This window comes from Scheffersomyces coipomensis, assembly GCF_036884675.1.
Source record: "Scheffersomyces coipomensis strain NRRL Y-17651 chromosome Unknown DFJ63scaffold_1, whole genome shotgun sequence".
In the NCBI taxonomy this organism is placed as follows: Eukaryota; Fungi; Ascomycota; class Pichiomycetes; order Serinales; family Debaryomycetaceae; genus Scheffersomyces; species Scheffersomyces coipomensis.
The window spans coordinates 1,400,928-1,420,386 of NW_027042892.1; the positions used below are offsets into that span (position 1 = coordinate 1,400,928).

Sequence of the window (19,459 nt, forward strand, 5' to 3'; positions counted from 1 at the left end):
AATAAAATAATATTTATTTATTTATTTATTTATTTACCCTTGTAGTTCTTGTAACAATACTATTGTAACTAGACGATCCTTATTTGAGTGATTGTCCATTTATAGTATATAAGCCAGTGTTGTATACATCGTGTAATTGGATGACTGTGGTGGGTAAACTAATTCTATCTATATAACTTCTTCTATTGTAACCAGTCGGCTGTTACTTACTTACTCCACACCCTCTCCTGCATATACCCAAAGTGTGGTGTTTGAACAAATTCCGAAAAAATTTAAACAAGAGAGAAAGAGCCAGTTCATAAAGGGAAGTCAACTTGTAGCTAATAAAGATAAACAAATTTAAAGGAAAGAAAGAAAGGAAGGATTTATTTATTTAATTAATTATTTATTTAATTATATATTTGCTTTGTTTTGCTTTCATTTGAACTCCTAGTTATTTGTACTATCATCAAACACTTAGTCTTCCTCCTTCTAAATATACATCACAAGAGGTCAACTGGCAAAAGAAACAAAAAAAAATTAAATCGAATTTTGTGTGCCATATTTTGTCTCTTAAAAAAAAAAGAGAATTATCCACACCTGTTCAGACAATAAAGATCAAGCCGTATCTTGACCAACCAACAACAACAACATCAACTCATACTAAGATGAACTTACAAGATAGTTGCCTACCTAAAAGTAACGACCATGATCTTAATGGTTCCCCATTTGCTCCTTCAACTTCTTCTTCCATATCAAAATCACATCTGGCATTTGATTCTATTTTATCATCCAATTCCATTTCAACTTTAACTCCTTCTTCTTCATCAAATTCAACTACTACTACCACATCCTACATCCTTGGAACTAACCCTATCACCAGACAACATCAAACTGAACATAATATAACCATTACTGATAAAAAATCTTCCATAGTCACCCGATTATCTACTCCTCCACCAATAATATCATCCTCCAATACTAATGAATCATCTCAAGATTCAGTAGTAACTCCATTCTTAGTCAAACATATCAGTGATCAATCTTTAATACCTCATAATAACTATCATAAATATTGTTACAGACATAATCCTGATATAACTTGTAATAAAAGTACTGATGAAGATAAAATGATTAAAATTCAATCCGCATTAGAGAAATTACCATCAAGAGATCAAGAAGCCATATCCCACGTATGGTCGATCTTCAGTGCTGCCCCTTCCCAACATCGTCAATTAATCCTTCAAGGAATGTTAAGTCAATGTTGTTTCCCTCAATTATCATTCATATCTCAAGAAGTTTCAACTCTAATCAGAATCGATTTCATAACTACATTACCAGTGGAATTATCATTACGAATCTTATGTTATTTAGATTGTCGTTCCTTATGCAATGCTGCTCAAGTATCAAAGAAATGGAAATCTTTAGCTGATGATGATAGAGTTTGGCATCATATGTGTGAACAACATATTGATAGAAAATGTCCAAATTGTGGTTGGGGATTACCCTTAATGCATATGAAACGAGCACGAGAAAATGCCGAAGAAGAAATCGCTCCTATAAAGAGAAGACATGAAGAGATATCAGATGATCTTGTCGAAGGTAATGGTTCATCATCATCTCAACCGGAATCATCCCAACCGGCTGAAGACAGTTCTAATAAACGTCCTAAGATTGAAGAATTAAGTAATACCACCACTGTATCCCCTCCAAAAGTCCTTAAGAAAAGACCATGGAAATCAGTTTATTCCGAACGGTATAAACTTGAGAAAAATTGGAGAAATGGTACCTACACCATAAAACGATTCTTAGGTCATACCGATGGAGTTACTTGTCTTCAATTCAATCGAAAATATCTTATGACAGGTTCATACGATACCACCATTAAAATTTGGAAAATCGATACTGGTGAATGTCTTAAGACTTTGGAAGGTCATACAAAGGGAGTTCGATCATTAGTATTTGATAATCAAAAATTAATCACAGGAGGGTTAGATTCTACTATTAAAGTATGGAATTATCATACGGGTCAATGTATCGCTACTTATCGTGGTCATGAAGATTCGGTTGTTTCAGTTGATTTCTCAGGAAAGTCGATTGTAAGTGGATCTGCTGATCATACGGTTAAAGTTTGGCATGTTGATTCTCGAACTTGTTATACGTTAAGAGGTCATACGGATTGGGTTAATTGTGTTAAGATTCATCCTGCTTCCAATACCATATTTAGTGCTTCCGATGATACCACGATTCGAATGTGGGATTTACAAAATAATCAATGTTTAAGAATCTTTGGTGGAGCAGGGAATAATGGTCATATAGGTCAAGTTCAAACTGTGATTGCCTTCACTTATAAAGAGGATTTAATTGAAGATGAAAGTGAAAGTGAAAATGAAACTCATAAACCTCATCATAATGGAGGTATCCATCCTACTATAATTGGTCAAGCTCGTAATGAAGCTCAACAACAACAAGAAAGAGATCGTCAACAAGATCTTCAACAATTCAATAATATCGAAGAAAATGTCGAAGTAGAACAACAACCTCAAGAAACTTCTAATGACCTCTTATGGGATCCAACCTACCCTACTCATTTATTAACGTCCTCTCTTGATAATACTATCAAATTATGGGATGTTAAAACAGGGAAATGTATCAGAACTCAATTCGGTCATATTGAAGGGGTTTGGTCTATTGCTGCTGATACTTTCAGAATCATAAGTGGAGCTCATGATAGATTAATTAAAGTATGGGATTTACAAAATGGTAAATGTCTTCATACATTTGGTAATCCTTCAAGTGTAAGTTGTGTAGGATTAAGTGATTCAAAATTTGCCGCTGGATTAGATAATGGAGTGGTTAAAATGTATTGTTTTTAAAAGAAACAAGATGAAGAAATTATTTATTTTATTTTTTTTGGGTTTTAAGTAATATTATATATAAAAAAATTTTAATTTGGGTTTAATATATTTATAAAGTAATAATAATAATTGTAATAATCGTTGATTGAAACATCATATATTAAATAACTGTTTTACATAAAAAGGAAAAACTAAACAAAAGTAAGATATTGGCATGAATTTGAAATTTGAATTTATAGAATGAAAGTAAAAGGTAAAAAGTAAAACTAAAAGTAAAGGACATTAATTATATAACCCCAGAATTAATTGATATTGAAATAAAAGAAAGAATTGAAAAATCATATGAGTAATAAATAAAATAAAATATATTAAAAAGGAGTGGAGTAGAATAAAAGAATGGAAATTGGGGGGGGATAGGTTGCATTTGTCTTTCTTTTCATTCTCTGTTTTCTTTTTTGACTTTTTTTTGTTTGACTTTTTGAAGATGCTAAAACTATAATGATGGTGGCATTCTATTAAAAAAGGATAATGATATTATTGAAATTCATCCTTCTTATTATATACGTATGATTTGAAAGCAAACATGACAAAAAGATAAAGTGTAAAAGAAAGAATAGACACTACTAAGCGCCTAAGAATGATGAAACAGTAAATGTTTTTCCACCATCAGTAGTTGGTCCTTGATTTGTAGTTGATGGTGGGGTAATATTACCTTTAATAGTCCCATCATCCGAATCAAGGGTATTAGAAGAAGCACTTGAAGTATTTCTACTATTTGAATTTTGCTGATGATTTGCTCTTCTTGAATAATGACCTCCACCACCAAAATAGGGAGAATGGAAAGTATCAGTGGATGAAATTTCACCATTTGGATTGGAAGAATTAAAAAAACAATAATTATCAAGTAATTCCTTATAAGATTGTGGATCTAATGGCGGTGGAACAAGATATTGTTGAGGAGGTAATTGAGTTTGACCAAGAGATGGTGATACAATTTCTTCATCTTCATTATCAGGAGAAATATTTGAATCATTTTCATCTCTAATAGCAAATGGTGGTGAAGTTAATTGTAATTTAGTTGACGTTGATGATGGTTTAGAATCATCTGTTGATGTAATGGTAGATGGATTAGTAATAGTATGGATATTAGTATTTTTAGGTAAAGATTCAATACTTTCATTAACATCTTTACTATTATTTTCATGATTATTATTACTAGTGATAGAATTTGAACCATTAGCATTAATACCAGAAGCTGCCGTTGATGGTTTTGATTTATTATTATTATAAGTTGATAACATAGGGGATGACATATAAAAATTATTCTTTTCAAAATCATTTACATCACTTGATGAATTATCATCAGTATGGAACATATTATTGTCCTTAGATTTAGAAACAATTGGTGCTGATTCAATTGGTTTAATCAGTTCAGGAGTGGGAGATGAATTCTTTTTATCCGATTTATTCAATTCAATTTGAGAATCAGATACAATTCTCTTTAGATAAGAATTTGAATATTTTGGTTTTTTATTATGAGCTTGAATCTTAGGATCTTTATGAGATTGATTAAAATCAGGAGGAGGAGGAGGTGAACCAACTTTAGCATGATGATTTTTATAATGTTGTTGTTGTTGTTGTTTTTCATGAGGATGAATCTTAGTACTTTTAATTAATTTAATATGATAATTTTTAAATCCATTATTATCCCAATATTCGTTTCTATCAGAATAATATTTAATACATAATTGATAAGCTTTTTCTTGTTTAATATCACCAGTTTTTGGATTATTATCATTATTAATACTATCAGTGCTACTATTAGCTGATGCATTAATTCTAAAACTATGAAAAAGATTTTCCAAAGGAATTTGAAATATAAATCGATCATAATTATTAGCTTTTAAAATTTCAGGACGATCAGGAACATAAATAGTTGGAATTTCAATAATAGTACACCAATTATCAAGTGAATATCGAACAATTAAATATTTTTCAAATGCAAGATTCTTAACGGCAATATGACCTAAAAGATATTTTTTATCAACTGTTATAAATAATCGTTCTAAAAATACTGGTGATTCAGCTTTGATTTTAACATCATAAGATGATAAAGGAGTGAAATTTAATAATTTCAATTGCCAATCAATGGTTTTAGGAGGTGATTGATATTTATATCGATGTTCTTCTTTATCTTTATCACCTTCATCGTCTTCATCATCATCATCATCAAATACTTCAGCATATCGAGGATATTTAGTTTCACCATGAGCATTATTAGCCACAAATTCATCATCTGAATCTTCATAATCATCATCATCATTATCTTCATATTCTTCATATTCATATCTTCTTCTTCTTTGATCATCATAATCATCATCTTCTTCATCATATTCATATTCATCATCATCACCATAATATCGTTCACTTGAAGATAAATTTAATTTTCGAATATCTAAAAGATTTGCTTCATCTTGACCTTCATCTAAAGTTGGAGAATTGGTGGCACTTATAGCATTTGGTTTATCTTTCTTTTTAAAATATCTTACATCATTACCACCACCAAAATGAACTTGTTTATAAGTTGGAGTTGTGGGTAAAGATCTTGATCTTTTCTTTAAATCAAAATATGATGAATCATCTGATTTTAATGAAGGTTTTAAAATTTCACCAGATTTTTTACGGACCAAAGTATAACCTGGTTCTGTACCATTACTCATGGATACATTTTCCATGGGTGAAGAATATTCAATAGTTTGAGATACTGGAGATGAAGAAATTATATCTGAATTTTGATCAATATTATTAGTTTGATTATTATTATTATTATTATTATTATTAAGGGTGATATCATCGATATGACTATTAAGTAAACTATTTCTTCTAGTTGGATCACTTGCTTTTTCTAATAATTCTTGAGATCTACTTGGTTTATGCATAAATTTCATTGATAAAGGTAAATCATTAAATGATTCATCAGAAAATGAATGAATTAAAGGAGGTGAACTTGATACTGATGAAACATTTGATAAAGTATTTGGAGTTGGAGAAGTATTAGGAATTGAATTATTCATATTGAAAGGATCTGATGTTGTATTTGAAGATGATGGAACGTGCGAATGATGTTGTAAATGAGGTTCATAAGTAAAGGAATGTCTTCTTTTATGATGAATATCCGTGGATTGAGAATGGTCTTGGATAGTTTGTAATGGAGGAGTGGGAAGAGATGTTTCTGTAGAACCTATGGATGTATCAATAAATAAGTTTGGATGAGTGGATGCATTTAAATTATTTGAAAGATGATGATGTAAGGGATTTGTTGTCGTGGTGGTGGTGGTGGTTGATGATGATGATGACGATGGATTATTGGGATTTGATGCTGATGGAGGTGAAGATAATCGTAATATATGAGGAGGATTATCCATCATTTTGTTGAGTTAAATGGTATGGGTTGATTGATAAATTAGATTAATTGCTGTGATTAAATAATGACTAAGGGGAAATGCGGCAGCGGGAAATGACAAGAAAGAATTGACAGTAAATTACTGAAAAATGACAATGAAAAATGAAAGGGGTTAGGGGTATAGGAGAGGTAAGTCTAGCAATGAGATAGATTGATGGTGGTATGTAATAGCAGATAAACGATATAGCTATAGGAAATAAATATATCTCTATGGATGTGTATTCCCCTTGAAATGGGTTTGTAATATTTGCAAAAGCAGCCAAAAAAAAAAAAGGAAGTGCCTAAAATTGATTACAAAAGCGGTAACCAGATAGGGGGGGAGGGGGATGAGTAAGTGAATGAATCTGATATGATTCTTTGATGGGAGTAATCTTTCAATAGATTGATTAGATTGATTATAATCGATACTTGTTCTTGTTGCTGTAATTGTTAATTCAAAAAGAAAAAGAGTTTTCCATAAAATTCCATTTACTAAAAAACAGAGAAAACTCCAAAATAAAGGAGGGGTTTGGTGATGAAGATAAAATAAAAAAAGTTAATTTTTATTTTTATTTTATTTTATTTTTTTTTTGTGAGGATAATTTTTAATTTTTAATGTTTAATTATTTTTTCTGGCTGGTGGTTGTAATAAAACGAGATAAGGGAAAGGGTCTCCCTATGACAGTTAATGAGATGTTACTAACAGATATTATATAACACTAGTTATTACAAAGGTTAGACTGTAATATAATATATTATATTATGGAACGTTGTTATATGCTCTATCAGCCAAGCAAGTATGGAGGTAATCGGTTTAGATAACGCATCATGGATGATGAAACTTAATGATGATGATGATTTAAATATAATGATACGATATGATATGATTTTTGGATTGTTCATCAGTGGTCAGTAATTACTGATAGTTTAAGTCACCACTAAATTTAGTGAGAAAACAAAACAAAACTTATCGGTAATTAAAGCCCTGTTTGGGTATGATTCATTTTATGCGCCTAATTTAGGGAGAAGACATCACTAAATCATTGTCTTTTTTAATGATAATGGCTCATTAATTTGTCACTAAAAAAAGTAATAAAAAAGAAATAAAAAAAAAAGATGTACCACAAAAATTAAGGGGAGAGAGACATTAAAAAATAAAAATGAGGAGGAATGACTTTATTTTTACTGGGTGGGTGTAGCCAGTAAAGGAAGTCTCACTAATTGGGTGGGTGTGGTAGTTGTATGATGGGGAGATTTTTAATTATTATTATTTATTGTTTATTATTTGTTATTACTTACTTTCCTTCCTTCAATTCCCCATATTTAACTCTATGTGACTCCTCATGACTCCTGTCTTATAGTTCCCCCTTCATCTTCATCTTCCCCTAATTTTTTCAACCAACCCAATTAATCAAACAATTACTCTATAGTATACGATAATCAATAACCATCATATTATATTTATAATTATAATAATGTATAATTATATTCGTTTAAATCAGGTTATTATTGACATCTTCTCCTTCTCTGGTTAAATCTTTCCCTTCTCTTCTATTTACTCCACCTCCTCCTTGTTCTCCTTAACTAATTATTTTTAGGTTTATTCGGGAATTAAAATATTACCGACCATACGGTAATATAATTCCATACTATAACCACTACAACATATTTCATTCAAACTTTTATCATCGGTTACTTTACCTTTAACATGGCTTAAATCATTGATATTTACCTTATTTCCTCTCTACTTTAACTTAAATCAGATGTTTTATCTGGTTGGGTTCCGTTATTTTGATTGTCTGTTTTCCCTTTTTAAACTTTGTTTATTTTATTTTTTTTCTTAGTAGCCATTTTTTGATATTTCTACACTACTCCCCCCCATACTAAATCAATATGGTCTTACAATCTATAACCATCTATCCATTATAATTTTTCACTTCGACTGTCTACTCTAACCCCTCTTAAAACTTAAACCTTCAATTCTATTTGTATTTCCATTACTTATCATCTCCTCTCCTCAATCGATATTTTATCTGAATCGAGGTAAACTCAAAATATCTTTGCAAGACGTGTTTGTGTAATCAATCACAAACTGAATTACGTCCTCAAGTATTTGAGGTGTCGTTAAGCATAAATCTAATGATCAATTATATTATCAGTATTATTATAACGAGTAAATCTCTGTTTAAGCTGATATGATAGATGACCTATTTAGTTAGTAACTATTATATAATATTGTCTGATATAATGTATTGTGACGTGAGTCAACTCTATTAAACTCAACTCAATCATATGTTAAATAATAATTAAATGTCAATATACTTTGTTCATCTATTCAATGTTTGTTGTTGTTTACGCACTGTGATGCATTGTACGCCACTCACTCTTACTATGGCTTCCCTCCTTTCCTGCCCCACTATGTCCCCCCTCCCTTCTTACCGTCTAAATAATCTAAATTTCAAGTCGTACTTATTTTCTTATCGCTAAATGTTGCAATTACGCCTCTTCCCACTAAGTTACCGACTATTCCTATCATAAACTCATGTCTCTCTACATTTGTATTACTCCGAATATTTACATTATCTTTACTTAATATCTAATAGTATACACTCCATTATATCCACTACCAAATGAATAACAAACAGCTCCTCCACTAATAATAGTAAGTTGTCTCGAACTTTTATCATGAATCACTCCGAATCCAATCAATAATGGTGATTTAACTTGTCTAATCTTATCCGCAATCGGAATATACTCTATTTTGTAACCTTCTTCTTTGATTTCTAAACTTATGGCGTTATTTTGATATGTATAAATATCTTTAGGCGATATACCTCCCATAATAATCATTTTTCGATCATTGATTAATTTGACATGACCTCCAATTCTACTAAATAAGTAGGAATCTTCTCCAATGATAGTTAAATGAATGGACTTATGATTTAAATCAATGGTGAATTTATATAATTTATCATTCACACAAGGTTCATCAACATTTATCATTCCTCCTAATATAATCCCATATTGACCATTATAATCAACATCACTACCTAAAAGATTGGTAATTTGATCACCGGTAATCTTCAATGGATAGAACTCATTAGTTGAAATTTGATAGATCATGAATAAATCTTCAGAACTATCATATTCCAATCCACCAAAGATTAAAATATGATCAGAATCAATCTTAACTGTACAATGTCTACTTCTACCTTCTTTCATTTCGGTTAATTTAATCCATTTCTCATTCCTGAATTTATAAATATCTTTAAGATTAACCCCAGGTCGAGTTCTACCACCGATTAAGATTGTTTCTTCATTATTGATGGAAGTGATTGTATGACACATTCTAGCCGGAACTTCATCACCATTATTTTCAACAATTTCAATGGTGGATTCCTTAGGATTGACAATTAATGTCTCATTTGTTCTTGATTGTTTCAATCCACCTTGAATTAATATCTTATCACCTAATTCACATATCCCTGGGAATTTTAATTCTAATCTTTCATCATGACATAAGTTTTCATCCAACGAAAATGATATAGATGAACTTGTTTCATATGTAGGAGTCTTTGATGCATGACTATCTTTATACAAGGATTGGCCTTCAATATTACAACCATGTAAGATCACATAATGTTGACAAAATATAATGAATTCTTCCCATTCATCAAACTGTTCAATATTATTAATCGCAACTTTGACATCTGTTTCAATCAACTGTTGCCAATTTTCAAAAAGATTATTAATCTCAACATGAGGGAAATACAGTTTAAATCGAATTATTTGATCGGTCTTTGTAGGATAATTCTTGATACAATATAATGAACTTCGTAATTTATCGAAATGAGCAATCATCTTTTGGGCAAAACTATTCAATTCCAGATCAGGTAAGATCTGTTCAAGGATAAGGAAATGACTATTAGGAAGGTTACTACTGATTTCGATAATCTTATTTGAATATTGATTCTTCATATATGCAAGGGATACTTCAGCGATGAATACATTGATTTCATCTTTATTGGTGAGTAAATGAGATAATTGTTTGCCATAAAGTTCCGATTGTTTCAAGTCACATCCGATAAGTTTATATCTATCATGGTTGATTTTTAATCCGAGTTTAATACCATCTGAATCATCGGTTTGATTGATAGTATTATTATCTCTACCGATTAATTTCATGATATCTTCACTATCAATGATCATTTTATATTTATTATCGACTAATTCAGGATAATCAATATCAATGAATTTCAACTTTTCATCATAATTAAATAATTGAAATGGTAATGGATCAAATCCACACCCTAAATTAATCACATTAACAACTTTGCCAGGATTTAATTTCACAATTTGTTTAACTAGCGACTTTATACTTTCCATACGAATCCAATATCCACGATTAATAGCAGGTGAACGTCTTACAACCTTCTTGAATACAAAACTGGCAAACCATTCTTTCTCTTCAGGATGTAATTTGGTATCATATATTTTTTCAACACTTCTTTTCGAAACAATAGATGAATTATTGGTCCCCTGAACTTGTAAATCTTCATATTGTTTTCTTCGACGGTCTTTTTCAATCTTACGTTGTTGACGGGCGATTTGTTCCGCCGTTAATGGTTTCGTCGGTATCATCTTTTGGATTTCGAATTAACTCTCTAGATCTACTATTTTTCAATATTTTTCAGTAACTGATTTATATATTTTTTTTCGTTTGGCGATGCTTGCGATGTTGTTGCTAAAAAAATATTATACTATACAAAAGAACAACTTTTACAAACCTATATATCCTTGAATGATTGTTGTAAGATATTATCAAATTGATCTGGTGAAGAGTGTTGACATTGAGTAATATACTTAACAGCAGCTAATGTAACTTTAATATCCTTACTAGAATCATTACTTACTGTGCTTGAACCATTATCATCTTCAACTTCCATTTTATTTAAATTCAATCCATCACCACATTTAATCCAAATCTTACCATTAATCCCAATAGCAATTTCAAATTTACATCTTGAACTTAATTTCTCTAAGATAGTTGAATTAGGATTAAATAATAATTCTCGAGTATAATTTAAACTTTTCACATTGAATAAAAATCCAGATTCGTCCAATAATCCAAACCCTCCATCTTTACCAGTAGTAGGATCTATACATTCCAATTCAGTCTCTATCTCATTACCTGCATTTGAAACTCTGGCATACACAATCTGACCATTTTGTAAATTAGGTCTATTCTTCTTAGTAGCATTTGGAAATGCCATCATTGATAATATCACTGGATTGGAAAAATCTTGTAAGGAAACTTTATAACTCTCACCTCCAATGACACCAGTGATGACTCCAATCACATAATCATTGGTTTGCGGTATGTATCGACTACTATTACTCTCGATGTAATATAATTGTTCATGTCTCTTGATTGTTTTTGATTCAAAAATCCCAGCTTGAGTAGGTATGATTTGTTTGGAGTTGATGCTTTTATATAATCCTGGTCCAATCGTTATATTGGATCCAGCTTCATTTTCTGGATCTTCTTGAACTAAAGCTCTATGGATCGGTAGTTTGTCTCCTGGTAGTATTATTTCAGACATTCTGATGATGATCTTCTCTAGCAGTAATAGATGTATTTCCATCCATCAACTATTTTTTTTTCATATATGATTGGTAATGTCGTACATGTCACCTTTTCCTTTTGCGACATTCACCACTACTTCTTTTGACTGCGAAATTTTAACATCTACAATGATCTTCTAATCATTACATTCATTTATCTATAAATAATCTTATATATACATATATACCTACTCCCTAATGTAAACTATTCAATATAATAGTTTTATCTTCATAATATTCTTGAATATCTTCAATACCTAATTCATTATGACTATTGGCATCTAATTCTTCTCCAGGACGATAATCTCTTAATAATAACATGGATTGATAATCAAATTGTAAAATTGAATTCAGATCAAAGAAATTTAATGTTTCAATATTACGAGTATATAATTTTTGAATCATGGTTTCATCTCTTCTTGTGAATACAAAATTAGCCATTTCCTTTGATGTGTTTCCATTACCTAACGTAGTTCTTATAGGAGTTGGTACTGCCTTTTTAATGAAACTTTGATCTGAAACCTTATCACTACCACCATTAAAACTAATAGCACGATTATTATGATTGAAATTATTACTATTATTGCTATTATTGTTGTGATCAACTTTAGTAGGATAATGTTCTGGACGGATCAAAGTAGTATTAAAACTCTTGATTGGAACTTCATAAGAATCCACTAAAATTCTAGATTTGAATCGATTAGCTCTTAAATATTCATTATACGGATTAGATGACCAAACCAAATGATTTTGATAAAAGATATTTCTTCTATTAAAAAATGAAAATACCCTCATGGTATAATAATTATGACGTTGTAATAATCCATCAACAGGGAAATTGAAATATTGTTGTAAATATGGATTCGATTTACTTGTTTCCATAACCTTTCTATCATGATAAAATGATGTAGAAGATGGTAACATATAATTCATCCCATATAAATATTTACAGGCAGGAAAAACGGCACTTAAAGAAGCTGAAACACCTTGATAATACATGTATAATGTGGTTGTTAAATCATTGACAAATTTTGAATCATCTTGAGAATAAGCTGATTGACTAACTTGAGGATTATATGATATAGATTCAGTGGGGAATATAGAAAACCAAGCATTTAATATTTCATAAATTGTAGTAGGTGAATATGTAGTAACATATTTTTCATTTCTTGTTTTGAAAATTATCGGCATTAATTTAACTTTAAAAAATTCCACTAAATTATTATATTGGAATCGTATCTTTTCAAGAGCCAAATTATTACAATCATCTTTAAATCTTAAATCGTGATTATAAATAAAATGTAATTGGTTTAAGTTAGACTCTAATTCAACTAAGAATTGTGGATCATATGAAGGAATATTTATACTGGAGATATTATATTGCATATTTCTCAGCAAAAATTGATATAAGGGACTAGGAACTAATTTGTTTTCTACTATACTTTTAGAATAAATTTCAAATACAGCAAATATACCCCTTGATGAATTAAGATAACTTTCAGCACTAAATTTTAACATTATAATTGAAAAGATAAGGAAAAAACTTGAATATCCCAATAAGGATGAAACATATCCCATTTCTTGCAGATTCTTTGCTGAACCTTCAATATCTTGAAATTGAATAATTCCTCGTCTTAATTTAGTTAACATTGCACCATGATTTTCAAAACATTTCTTTTCAAATTCTTCAACAAAATTCAAACTTCTATCTCGTTTAAATCTCCAATTATATTTGGATGATTGATGAAATTGATTTAAAATAACAGTTTCTCCTAAACAAATGAATGTATCACACACTATTTCAGAATATGGCCAATGGGCGGATGACATATCAATTAAATAATCATTAAAAAAATCTAATATATTAATTTTACCAATGAAAATATGGAAATTTAAATCATTACCATTATTAACTTTGGTCTTATTAGCAAAGCTCTTACGAAAGACTTTATTGATTTCAAGTTTTTTAAAGGTAGCAGGTTGGAAAACTCCATTTGGCAATTTGTTCCGATTAATTTTACGACCTCTTGCTTCTTCGTCTGATGACGAATCTTGCAATAAACGGAACTCTTGTGAAAAATCATTAACAGTCAAATTATCAAATTGAACCGGAGGATATGATATGGATGGGAATCTTAATGGAAGTTTACTTAATTCAAATTTTATTTCTAATGATATTTTCTTATTTGATATATGTTCTTGATCATAATTATCAGTTTTGTTTTCATATGTTTCATGCAGTTGGGTTTGATGTTTATGATTTGATGATGAGGTAGGTAATCTATAATCTTGATTTAATAGTTTATTCTGACTATTTCTTAAGGAATGGGTTAACTTGATTCTATCGATTTCTGGTTCACTTAAACTTAGATATGAGCATGTTTCCTTTTTACCTTTTAAACAGTTTCCACAAACAGGTAATTGTTCATTGCATCTTATTTTCTTTCTTTTACAGTTCAAGCAACCAAGCTTTGAATTTGTATGCTTCCTTCTGGTGGCTGTTACTGGATTTTTCTTCTGAACAGACATCACACTTGATTAATATATCAAATTTCAAAGATGAATTTCAGTATCAAATATCAACAAACTTCTAGAAAACAAAATAAGAAAAAAATTAAACGAAAATTCAAACAACGTTGATGCTAGGTATAAATCAAACTAATATCTGATGGAAATTCTAGGACTTCTTGAACTTTTTCTGATTAGGCTTAGGCTGAATATATATAGAATTTTGATCTTTTAACAATAATAGGAAGAGAACCAAAAAAAAAAATAAAGAAAGAAAAATCTGACATACACGCAATTCCAAATAAATACCTAATTACGTCCCAGCTAATTCTGATTATAACAAATTATGCGACCGACGTCTATATGACAAATTAAATTTAGAGTTAAAATGAGACTAGACAAAAAGTAATGTAAGATACGACACGAAAGTCATCCGCCACATAAACAAAATTGAAATTTCTTTTTAGGAAAATACGAGCACGTGATAAAATGATACCTTAAATTATGCCTTTTTAAGTTTATGTTACATTTTTATAGTTAGAGACGTAACTTTAGCAACATAAAATGCCATGGAGTTATTCGAGATTTGACATCTAGACTCAGAACCACGTTTGGAATACGGTGATATACATGATGATTTGAATTGACGTAAAGATTCGCCATTGATTTAAGTGGTCGTATTTTTAGAAACTTTGATAATAGCTAAATATTAATGCTAATTTTCCTAGCTTTGGGTTGAGGTGCATGTATCTGGAATTCAGAGGGTCTCTTTTTAGGAAACCCCTTTTCTTCTTGTGGTTGTGATAGAAACAACAATGAATCCTCGAAGCTAAGGTCTTCAATTTCATCTGTACAAACCTTATTTGGTGAGAGACTTAGTTTACTTAAATTTGACCTCATACTCCTTTCAGGAGTGGCATACTGTGAATTTTGACTGCTTGATTCTATTGGGTCATCATCATCAATATCTGCAACCAATAAATGTTGTTGTTTTAAGCATGATCTAAATTTTTTTAAATTTTTAATGACAGCTTCCTTCCTTGTAGTTGCGAAATTAGGAAATATTATCTTGGCAAACTCTTGTTTATAATGTAAAAATGGAAATTTGAACTTCATTCTGGGTACAAATGATACAAAATATTCCTCATTCATTGATAAGAATTCATTTCTAGATTCAATATTTGCAGTAAGAGGGATGAATATTCCAAAGCCAAGCACAAATTCAGTTGAATTAGGTTTCAAAATCATTTTATCGTTCACAATTAAAATATTTTGTTGAAAGAATAAATTCAAAATTGTTTCCATTATCTTGTCATCACTTGCATTACCTAATTTCAAACTCAAAAGCTTATACATTTGCATGGAGGTGGGAAATTCATTTTGAAGCATATGATCCCATAAAAACCTTAATTTCATTAAAAGGAATAAATCGGAATCTATGATGTCTCCTTCAAAGCAACAGGCATAGCATTTTATTAATTTCAAGTCGTTATAATAGTTATTTCCATAACAAATGGGAATGATATCTCTTTTACACGAAATACAACTTATTGTGTTGTTTGATCTGCAATTAGACACACAAGACAATACTTCTGGGTTTTGCAGCAGTACTTCTTCTAAAGGTTCTTCAATCAGTTTGGATACTTCTGTTAACAATTGTGTGGGTTCAACATTCTTGGATTTGGGGATTAATAAATCCAGTAAATGAAGGGACGTATCACTTTCATCAGTATGATCCGACTCTGGTATTTCAATTGAGGAAAAGATAGAAGTATCTGAAACATCATTATCAATATCCATATCTAGGGGATCTACTTCAATGGTAGCTTCTAAGTCTTGTCCAAAAGCAGATATTACATTGATATTAGAGTTGATGAATCCAGTAGAAACAGTTCCAATATTATCAACAGCTTTCCTTGCTTTATCAATAAATATAACATTGGCCATCGAATTAGAATCATCTTTGAACAACGGAGGTTGATAATCTGGAGGACAAGAATCATTATATAATAATCTGATAGATATGTAATTCTGATCAGGTAACGGTTCTAAACTTTGAGTTAAAACGATAAGACTTTTAATCACTTGCATTACCTGTTCCCTTGCATTTAAATGATTACTTGATGATGACTGTATTTTAGATCCGTCCAATTTTGAATCAATCATTATTGATTCTTCATCATAATCAATTGAAAGCAAATAGCATTCAATAAGCTGTTCTGGGTGAGCTTTATCTAAATATATTGAGAATTGAACAGTTTTCAAATATTTTAAATCTAAAGCTTGATAAATCCCTTGGTCGATCCAATCAATAAATGCATCACTTTCAGGAGACGAACCTTTGATCAAACTCTTTGTCTTCACTCTTCTGGTTCGACCTGCACTAACCCTAAATCCTTCAATTGATTTATCCTTTGGTATAAAACTGCTGTCTTCATAAAAGTCATCATCAAATATACATCTTAAAAATGAGATGCAGTGTAAGGAAATTGAGATTAAATTATGAATCAAAGCTTTTGATTGCCCCTCAGTTATCTTGGAGAGCATATCCTGAGACTTTTGCATTTGATTGATTGATTGATTGATATGAATGTGTTGATTATGTGGAAGAAGAAGGTGTATAAACAAGTTAATCAATCAATTTTAATGAACATTTTTTAAAATTTGGCAGCAATTTCCTATTTGGGAATCACACTCACAAAAAAATTAGTTATAAGAGAATTATCTAAATGTCTATCTATATTATTAATCTATAGAGTTGCATCAGGAAGACTGAATGTAGCCTCTCCTTGTTCTCTCAATTTAAGAGCATGCTCCACTGCTATTTTAACTCTTTCCTTCTTGAGCGGAGAACATTCAGCTCTCAATTGAGTCCTTGAATCGTGCCATATAGGTGCAATTAATCCTTCATCACCTAACTTATTATCATCAATAATCTTTTGTAAGGATTTATAAAATGCAACATCTACAGGATATGGTAAACTATGAAAGGCCTTTCCAGTCCCTCTTTCCTTTATCTCTGCCTCATACTCAACTTGCATATCTTCTTGAGATGGTAATTTCCATCTTCCAGAATAATAACGAGCAATGATTGCACCTTCGGATTCAGCTATTGGCATAGGAATAACATTCTTACTTAATCCAGGAAGTGATAATGATGGATCTGGGATATAGAATGTTTGCTTGTAAACTTGATGAATCTGATTACCATCAGTGATTAAATCGGGATATGATTTTAAAAATGGTATACTATATAAATAACCAGTACAAAATATAACCACATCGATATTTTCAATTATTTGATTATCAACGGTTTTAACGGATCGATTTGAATCATAGTTATATTCCTCAACTAATCCAATATATTTGATTAAGTCATTGGTATCAGTTAACTGACTTGCAGAATCTTCCACATCTTTGATCGAAACATATATCTGTTTGGCATTTACTAATAATTGAACTGATATATCTTGACCACTTGCGAAATTCCCAATGATAAGAACCGTTTTATCCTTAAAAGGTTGAGGATCATTATAATATTTAGCATGCGTGATTGATCCAGGTTCTTGTAGATTCCAATGAGATAATCCCTTGACATCAGGTATGAATGGAATTCCAAAGTGTCCATTGGCAATGACTACTGCATCATAGGTTTTAATGAATTGATTATAAGGGGCAATGGTTGATTTCCCAACAATTTCCCAAGTTGTTGGATTTATCTTTGTTAAGGATACTATATTAGAATTAAAATGCCAATTGACTTTTCCAGATGGAATTGATTTAGAATAGTATTTGATATAATCAAAAACATCATCTCTGGATGGGAAAGATGGTAAATCATCACTAAAATGTAGGTCTTCATATTCCATAATTTTTCCTGGAATATTAGTTTCTAAATATTTATACATGGGTGATGTAAAAGTATCATTAACATTTGTATTTTCATCATAATCAAAAGAATTAGGAGTCAATGAAGGAATAAGAGGGGTTAAATTTGATTTATTACCTCCAAAATACCATACACCACCTACATCGTCTCTTCTTTCGAATAGATCAATGGTTTCAAAATCAACCGGCTCTAGCGCAAGCGCTTTTGCGACAGCCAACCCCGATGGACCGCCACCTATTACAGCAATTTTGGAATATGTCATCTATAGCACCAGGAATGATTATGATAAGGTCAATTCATATAAAAAAAATCTACATCAAAAAAGAACCGGTGAACCCTCTTTAACCTTTCTATATCACAAAATTAGCTGATACTAACTGTGGCTTGTTAATTTAATTTTGATAGATAACCAGAAAAAAAAAGAACATTGACAGGACCACAAACAAAAAATAAAAGAGTCTAAAAATTGACAAAATTTTTGACAAATATCATTATTATAAATAATTCATAAGTAACTATCAAACTAACAAACAAGGAACAAGGAATTCCATTGCATATTTAACTATTGGTTATGTTTCCTATGGAAGCGAAAGTTTAAGTTCGATGTGTTATAGTTTAGGCTAAGATAGGTTAGCTTACGGCCTAATTAGGAATGTACATATCACCCGGTATAAGTTTTCTAGATTGATCGGTCAGAAAAAATTGTGATAATCCTAACGAATTACTAAGATTCTTCTTATTATGTTACTAGCCGTAGCAACTCCTTAATTGGAACTAGAACATTTCTTTTAGACGATATGATTTAATTATTATTTATTATTTTAAAAGTGCCTGTATATATCATATTAACACACACACAAAAGAAAACCAAACTAATTGCTGCCGAAGAGGCTTTGATATGCGAATAATAGCTTCTTTTGAACTACACAAACAGTTGCAAGCAAAGAGGTTAAAACTACTTAAAAGGAAAATTATCATCAATTAGTATATCTAAACCATAGATTAACTTTTAATAGATATGAATTATTTTAACTTTTAAGTGTTAGTGAAAAAATGGCATGGTTTAAAAAGCCTAATATGATATGAAAAGTACCCACCAGCTATTTTTTACGCTAAATATGTCCGGAATATCGGCGAGTATTGAATAAACATTGGCGA

The 19,459-nt window shown here is 30.5% G+C and overlaps 7 protein-coding genes across 7 annotated transcripts; 1 reads left to right on the forward strand and 6 right to left on the reverse strand. All coding sequences in view use genetic code 12, as the record gives it.

Annotated features, from left to right (window-relative positions):
- The first annotated feature begins 304 nt into the window (after positions 1-304).
- On the forward strand, positions 305-2,955 carry DFJ63DRAFT_316739 (ubiquitin-binding SDF ubiquitin ligase complex subunit). Its single transcript, XM_064906727.1, has one exon. It carries the CDS (start codon positions 648-650, stop codon positions 2,853-2,855), a length of 2,208 nt encoding a protein of 735 aa, XP_064764807.1. The 5' UTR covers positions 305-647; the 3' UTR covers positions 2,856-2,955.
- Positions 2,956-3,460: 505 nt separating this feature from the next.
- DFJ63DRAFT_332954 (uncharacterized protein) lies at positions 3,461-6,265 on the reverse strand (the record flags this gene model as incomplete). Its single annotated transcript, XM_064907767.1, has 1 exon — positions 3,461-6,265. The coding sequence occupies one exon, from the start codon at positions 6,263-6,265 to the stop codon at positions 3,461-3,463; it is 2,805 nt and encodes a 934-aa protein (XP_064764808.1).
- A 2,603-nt stretch (positions 6,266-8,868) lies between these two features.
- Positions 8,869-10,920, reverse strand: DFJ63DRAFT_310622 (tRNA methyltransferase; the record flags this gene model as incomplete). The annotated part of the gene is made up of 1 exon (XM_064905628.1): positions 8,869-10,920. The coding sequence occupies one exon, from the start codon at positions 10,918-10,920 to the stop codon at positions 8,869-8,871; it is 2,052 nt and encodes a 683-aa protein (XP_064764809.1).
- Positions 10,921-11,066: 146 nt separating this feature from the next.
- On the reverse strand, positions 11,067-11,882 carry DFJ63DRAFT_332956 (exosome non-catalytic core subunit; the record flags this gene model as incomplete). The annotated part of the gene is made up of 1 exon (XM_064907768.1): positions 11,067-11,882. One exon carries the CDS (start codon positions 11,880-11,882, stop codon positions 11,067-11,069), a length of 816 nt encoding a protein of 271 aa, XP_064764810.1.
- Positions 11,883-12,036: 154 nt separating this feature from the next.
- Positions 12,037-14,774, reverse strand: ZCF17 (Zcf17p). Its single transcript, XM_064904347.1, has one exon. The coding sequence runs from the start codon at positions 14,431-14,433 to the stop codon at positions 12,100-12,102; it is 2,334 nt and encodes a 777-aa protein (XP_064764811.1). The 5' UTR covers positions 14,434-14,774; the 3' UTR covers positions 12,037-12,099.
- DFJ63DRAFT_24018 (uncharacterized protein) lies at positions 14,774-17,069 on the reverse strand. Its single transcript, XM_064904314.1, has one exon. The coding sequence runs from the start codon at positions 16,975-16,977 to the stop codon at positions 15,115-15,117; it is 1,863 nt and encodes a 620-aa protein (XP_064764812.1). The 5' UTR covers positions 16,978-17,069; the 3' UTR covers positions 14,774-15,114.
- A 93-nt stretch (positions 17,070-17,162) lies between these two features.
- Positions 17,163-18,563, reverse strand: DFJ63DRAFT_332958 (N,N-dimethylaniline monooxygenase; the record flags this gene model as incomplete). Its single annotated transcript, XM_064907769.1, has 1 exon — positions 17,163-18,563. One exon carries the CDS (start codon positions 18,561-18,563, stop codon positions 17,163-17,165), a length of 1,401 nt encoding a protein of 466 aa, XP_064764813.1.
- Positions 18,564-19,459: the final 896 nt, after the last annotated feature.